The 6,721-nt window shown below is 42.8% G+C and overlaps 1 protein-coding gene across 11 annotated transcripts in view; it reads left to right on the top strand.

The window, feature by feature from the left end:
* The first annotated feature begins 1,822 nt into the window (after window positions 1–1,822).
* Window positions 1,823–6,721, top strand: part of ep300b (EP300 lysine acetyltransferase b) — a 39,139-nt gene continuing 34,240 nt past the window's right edge. For 2 of the 11 annotated variants that reach the window (XM_077619937.1, XM_077619936.1), the window contains exons 1-2: window positions 1,824–3,454; window positions 6,042–6,643. In XM_077619937.1, the coding sequence (XP_077476063.1) occupies window positions 3,361–3,454; window positions 6,042–6,643 (696 nt within the window). In that variant the 5' untranslated portion in view covers window positions 1,824–3,360. Of the gene's footprint in view, window positions 3,455–6,041; window positions 6,644–6,721 lie in introns of all 11 variants that reach the window. The other 9 variants (XM_077619941.1, XM_077619935.1, XM_077619946.1 and 6 more) reach the window with 5 other exon arrangements.

The raw sequence follows: 6,721 nt of genomic DNA, 5'->3' as shown, positions 1-6,721 counted from the left end.
TCCACAGATTCGATGTCGAGTTTAGTCCTCGTTTGTTCAAACTGCCGTTAGACAAAGCAGCCACAGTAGATAGGCGCCGTCATTTTATCTTTCCAATTCAAACGACAGTCAATTAAAAAAATCAGAACACCATTCTTACATATGTAATGGGATGAGCAAGTTGAGGGCTGGCAGCGAAAAAAGTGGTTGAATGTGGAACTTTTGCCTTCAAGACTCAAAATAACCTACATTTATGGAAGTTTAATATGTGCGAGGAGAAATTCAGAAGGGGGAAGGAACAAAATTCCAAGATTAAGTTATAAATTAAAGTAATTTTTTAGCGTTTGTCTACTATTCTTGAGGTTGTTTTTTTGTTTTGTTTTCCATGATAGCTTTTTGCTCACAGTTCTGGGGTTGAGGGTTCAATCCCAGGCCGGTTCTCACTGTGGAATTTTGCTTGTTCTCCTGGGATTGCATGGGTTTTCTCCGGGTACTCCGGTTTTCTCATACATCCTCAAAACATGGAGGGTAGGGTGGTTGATCACTCTAGATTGCCCCTCGGTATGAGTGTGTGCGTGAATTGTTGTGTGTATGTCCTGCGATTGGTTGGACACCGATTCAGGATGTCCGTCGGCTGGTGCTAGTAGTTAGCTGGGATGTGCTCCAGCACCCCACGCAATCTTTGTGAGGATAAGCGGTTCAGAAAATGAATAAATGAAAGATTCTTGAAAGATAGCCATGTCATAGAGAAATTATAAAAACAGCTAAAAAGATAAGTTTAAAAATGTATAGTCATTTTAAATGTTGCTCTTTGACATGTAAATATGATAAAATAGTATATTTGTGTCTATTTCAAGTCTTCAGTCTTGAACGAAAAATATAGTTTCAGTTCAAATTTTTACAGTTGTTTTTATTTTAGCTAATGAATGTTATTTTTGTTTTACCGTTCTCGTTTTTGTACTTTTGATTATTTTCATAAAAAAAAGCTTGGGTGGTTTTTGGAGAGTTAATTGTTAACCTTTGAATAGAATGAATAGCCATCACCTGTAGTGACCACCAAATTTGAGTACTTGCTCATAGTACTGATAATCTTTTTAATTGCTATTGTGTTAAAAAAGGAAAAATCTAATCTCTCCCATCTCATTTTCTGAACCTCTTTATCCTCACTAGGGTCACGGGGGTGCTGGAGCCTATCCCAGCTGACTTCAGGCCAGGGGCATGGGGACACCCTGAATTGGTGGCCAGCCAATCGCAGGGCACAAGGAGACAAACAACCATTCACGCTCACACTCATACCTAGGGGCAATTTAGAGTGTCCAATCAGCCTACCATGCATGTCTTTGGAATGTGGGAGGAAACCAGAGTACCCGCAGAAAACCCACACAGAACATGCAAACTCCACACTTCACTGACCTGGATTTGAACCCAGGTCCCCCACTGTGAGGCCGACGCGCTAACCACTCATCCGCCAGGCCACCCTTAAAAAATACTTGAAAAATAAACAGATTTTTTTGCCCTACCAATCAAGAGTACTCGTTGGAAAAAAAAACTGTTACTTGGGTCACTTGCATTTCTGTTTGTATTCATTTTAATCTCATTTATATTATTTCCAAACATGACCCAAAACGACCTATCCACAAATGCGAACGCTCTGACTTGATTATGTTTTTATTTTGTTACCTTCACCAAAATGGTTCAACTCGTCCATTTCCTTGCTACTACTAATGTCAAACTTATTAGCGTCACCGTCCCTTTGACGGATGAGCGTCGAACGAACATTTCCGGAGATTTCCGAACACATCCGAAGACTCGCTCCCACCATCCTCCCCTTCACGCCTAATGTTGCCGTACCTCCATCCCTCCCCCCCGCATCAGAGGAGTAGAAACAACAAGCCGCCATTTTGTTTGTGCGGACTGACCGTCCGAGCGGAGGAGATAACCGAGGGAAGGAGTGACTCCGGCGACCAACGACAGCCGCTCCGAGAGCCGCCGGCTGGATTCCAACCCGACCAAACCCGGTCCGCGTTCAAAGAGGGATAAAAGACGTCACCGGGAAAGAAAAGACGGCCGTGGCGAGCTAGCGGGAGTCGGTGATATATATACATAAACGAGAAGGAAGGAAATACTCCGGGGGAGAAAAAAAATCCACGGAAGGGGGTGTTTCGCCGAGACGCGGAAGACGGCGACATATCATAAACGTGCGAGGGAATTTGCGGAAAAAAAAGGTGCAAGATAAACATGAAAAACAAGAATGCGTGCGTCGCGGAGGAAGGAAAAAGCCCACATAGACAATTATATAAATAATTTGCTGCCGGGCAGAAGGGAGAGGTGGAAAGAACAGGTTTAAAGAGGATACATTTTCAGGATCTACGCGAAGGGGGAGCATTCAGCATTCTCCATCACAAAGAGTCAACGAAGGATTTTCAAGTAGCGAAATATTTCAGTATTCATGTGCAGATGTGGACCTTTTTTTTTGGGGCTTCGGAACTAGAGGTGATCGTCCGTCAAAATCAAAACTCGACTAATTGGATCAATCTGACGGGTCGCTGATTGGCAATTAGCACCTCGCTATCTCGTATTGTGATAGAGCTTACGAAGAAAGTGCTTCGGAATCGCTAGCGATTTTTTTTTGAACAAGTTTCTCCGGCGTGCTCGCCTCGCCCGCATGCTGCAAAGAAGCACGATCGCGCCGAGGGGTTGCGATCAGCAGATGTGCAATATGACCCCCGTGCCTTGCATGAACTGATCGAGCTCACGGAGAATTATTTGAGGCTTCTCACATCACAAATTCGTCCGAATCCCACCCCTCCCCTTCCTATCCACCAGTTGATTGCCTTTCGGGATTCGAACCACCGCGGCGATGTGCATCCAGCTGAGGGAAATCGGCAACGCGACTGAGGATTCCCCCAGCGTCGCGTGAGGAAGAAAAAAAAAACACACCGGGCGCAAGGAAGTACTCGATTCCCGGCGGGGGAGGCGATTTAAAAGATTTTTTTCAGCCGGCGATGGCGGATAAGAGCGAGCAAGCGACGGAGGACGGATCCCGGGACAATCGTCGTGTCGCAGCCGAGGCTACATGAGGTTGTCAGCGGGCCGCACGTCGACTCCACCTTCCCACCTCCTTCTGTTCAAATCCGTGAAGAAACAAACTCTCCACCAGGGGAGGAGGGTCTGATCTCCCGCACACAGGACTGAACCGAGACGGCGATCGGTGGGACACTCCGATACCAGCCGTCTTCTCCCCTCCCGTTCCCCGAGCGGCGGGGGGACGATCAAAAGAAATTGGGACTCGAAGGCGCAAATAAGGAAGAAAAAAAAAACCCACATCTGCCCTCCGTGGATGTCAAAACTTTTTTTCTTTTCTGAATTTGGCCCAAAAATATGGCCGATAATGTCCTGGAGTCCGGCCCGTCTTCAGCCAAGAGGCCAAAACTGGCCTCTCCTGCTCTTTCTGTGTCTGCAAGTGATGGAAACGGTATGTGTATTTTCGTATCCATTTTGTTTACGGGGGCATAACTTTGGGAGTGCGCGTGTTTAGTCACTCACTACGCAATCTTTGCTGACTTGCACGAATTTTGTCGCGCACTAACTAGTTGTTTGCTCTTTCTTCGTCGTTTTGGGGGTTAAAAAGTGTTTCTGGACGGCCAAGTTAAAGAGGAACTGGCGGCACTAGCAACTTTCCCCGAGTAATGTTTTGAAGCGTTAGCATCGCTCTGCTAACTAAGCTAGCGACTAACAAGATCCTCCTCCAAACAATGGGAGCGTCAAGTCACTCCACTCGCTGATAAAGTTCACTTTCTGCTTTTAAAAGTCGACAAAATGGACGGGGGTTGTTGTACGCATGACTGGTGTCGTTTTTGTTTATCAACGAGGACGAAAAAACTTTTAATAATAGCGTTTGGGAGAAAGTGACGCTACAAGAATGGGCTAGCTTAAAAAAAATACTACTGCAACCGGCTCATCTGCATTGGTTAGCCGGAAAGCTAAACAAATCGGCGAAGCAAATTCATCACTTTTTTTTCTCCATTTGTCAATAAATGTTGGTGGTGTTTTGGGGGAGATTTGTGATCGCATTACGAAAGAGTGTAAAGTGTTGTGATCTGCGAAGAAAGACTGGATTAATGAACAATTGTCGTAAAGCGGCTAACCATTGTTCGACACTTGATTGAAGTTGTGTAAAGCGTATAAATCCGACAGGAAACGTAGTCCGTCGACTTTAAAAAAGAAAAAAAATACAGATCGAGTTCTCTCAACGAGCACTTGAAAATGTCTCCTTTTAGATCTTGAGGCCAAGTGGTTTTCACTTTTGTTTTATCGACAATGCCTCTCTGCTTGTCCGTCCATTGTCTGCAAGAACACCGACAATACTCCGCTGCTTCACGAATAATCGATGCACACTTTTCTAAGCCCCTTGAATTCGTCTTAATCTTAATTTTATTGTGCAATGACATCTTTTTGAGGGGAAAAATGAGCAAAAACACTGTTAACTTCTCTTTTGACGGTTCTTCTTGAAAACTAGAGGACGACAAGATACTTTGGGGGAGGCGTGGACAGCAGTTGTTTCACAAATTTATTAAATAGGATTCATTCTCATAGTTGTTTTGACCTTATTGTCACATTTTTTTTCCTTTTTCAATTACAGTTTGCACATTTGCATCGTGCATAAATTTAAGTAAAAATGATTGGATTCTATCGCTCTAAGTTGCAGCGTATGAGTTATATTTTGGTGTCCGGTGGTTTTATATAAATATAAAATAAAAATACAACAAACACATTCTATGGGTTGTCTGTAAATTTGATCTTTAATTTTTTTTGTATGAAATTTATTGGACGACGCAACCTCTTCATGGAATCGATAATGGCTCAAAAACATCGTGTTTTAAAGATATATTTGCTTACTAGCAAAATAATGTACAACAATATTGTTAAAAATGTGTTGTACTATGCAACATTGCAACACGGTTGTATTGGAAGTTGTAGACGAGTGTTATGATAGCTGTCAGTGATCATTTCTGATATATGAAAATATTTGACACTGGGATTTAGATTTTCTTTAAGTCAGTAGTGTAGTAAAAATACTTTTTTTATCTTGACTTTTTTAATTTTAATTGTTTCCCCCCAGTAAGGCTCCAAATTATCCCTAAAAAGGGACTCACATTTTTGTTTTCAGGTGTTCTGACAGTGCAGTGTAAAATTTTTATCAAGTTGCATGACATTTCTTGCACGAGTACATGTGCAGATTTTTTTTCTTAAAGTATGTTTATATTTTTTGTATTCCCTCCAAAATTTTCTTTGACCCCATCTCTGGCTGCCACGGATGACACCAGGTGTAAAATTCAATTTGACTATGGGGGTCAAATCAAATTAGTTCCTCTGCCAAATGAAGTTAAAATGAATTGCATGTCTAGTGCCATCAATATCATTGATGGATAAAAATTCAGGTTAGGACTAATCGAACTGTTAGGACTGAAATCTTATTATTATATACGGTACTGAACAACTATTATAATATTGCTTATGTGCACGATGACTTAATGGATCTTCATAATTCTAATAGAAAATGTTTGTTTGGTTTAAATGGTTTAATTATGATAAGAAATTGTATACAGAAGGATTGCAATATCTTAACATACAGTAACTAATAATGATGAAAATTTGCAATTTAGTTTTTGCATGAAACGCCAATTCGATAAACTTAAACCCCACTTAAAATGATTCGGCGCGCTGGATTTTTTTTTTTTTTACGGCGCCTCGAGTTGAACTTTTGCTCACATTTCTATGCATTTATTCTTAGTGTAAAATGTACGCCTATTTTTCCTGTACCTTCTAAAGTTCCTTTTAATAGTTTAATGATCCACCAACTGGATCATAAAATGTACCAATAAACTGATGGTCAAAATCACTGAATGACTAAAGACAATAGCATTCTAGATTTCAAAACCAAAGTGACCCAAATAAACTGAACAACATGGGGATATGTCTGTTAAATTTGAACATCTGAAACCGCTGTTTAAACCTCATTTATTTTACTCGCCTCTGAATTGTAACTTTGTTGCTTCTAGATTTCGGTTCGCTCTTTGACCTTGAGCACGATCTGCCAGATGAGCTCATCAGCTCCTCAGACTTAGGGCTGACCAATGGTGGGGACATCAACCAACTCCATACCAGTCTTGGAGGGATTGGTATGGGGGGCCAGGATGCTGCCGCAAAAAACAAACAGCTGTCGGAACTTCTTCGAACGAGTGCACCGTCACAGCAGGGTGGTCCTACTTCCAACAATACGGGACCAGGGGCTTCCATGGGCATGTTAGGAGCTGTCAACATCTCCCCCGGCGCACCTCAAGGAATGCCTCCCCAGGGTCAGCAGCAACAACATGGACTAATGCAGCAGGTTGGCATGATCGGAGGGGGGTCTCCGCTGAATCGGGCCACTGCCATGTTGGGTGCCCAGAGGGGCAGCAATGGACAGCAACAGCAAGGCTTAATGGCGGGTCACGTGATGAACGGCTCGTCAAGAATGGGTTACCCGGCAAGTGCCGGTATGGGGAACAACAGTAATCTTTTAGCCGAAACACTACAGCAGCAGCAGCAGCAGGGTGGTCAGCCAATGGGGTCCGGTGGTCAGCCAGGGATTCGACCACAGCAACCAGGAGCACTGAACAAGGTAAACACATTTTTGGCGGAACTTTTAGCTGAATCATGAATGTCACTTTATGGAAATGAGATATTCCAATGTTGAAAA

The sequence above is a fragment of the Stigmatopora argus genome, chromosome 14, assembly GCF_051989625.1.
Source record: "Stigmatopora argus isolate UIUO_Sarg chromosome 14, RoL_Sarg_1.0, whole genome shotgun sequence".
NCBI classification, from domain to species: Eukaryota; Metazoa; Chordata; class Actinopteri; order Syngnathiformes; family Syngnathidae; genus Stigmatopora; species Stigmatopora argus.
Note: the sequence above shows the minus strand (reverse complement) of the source record. Positions and strands in the feature narration are given on the sequence as shown.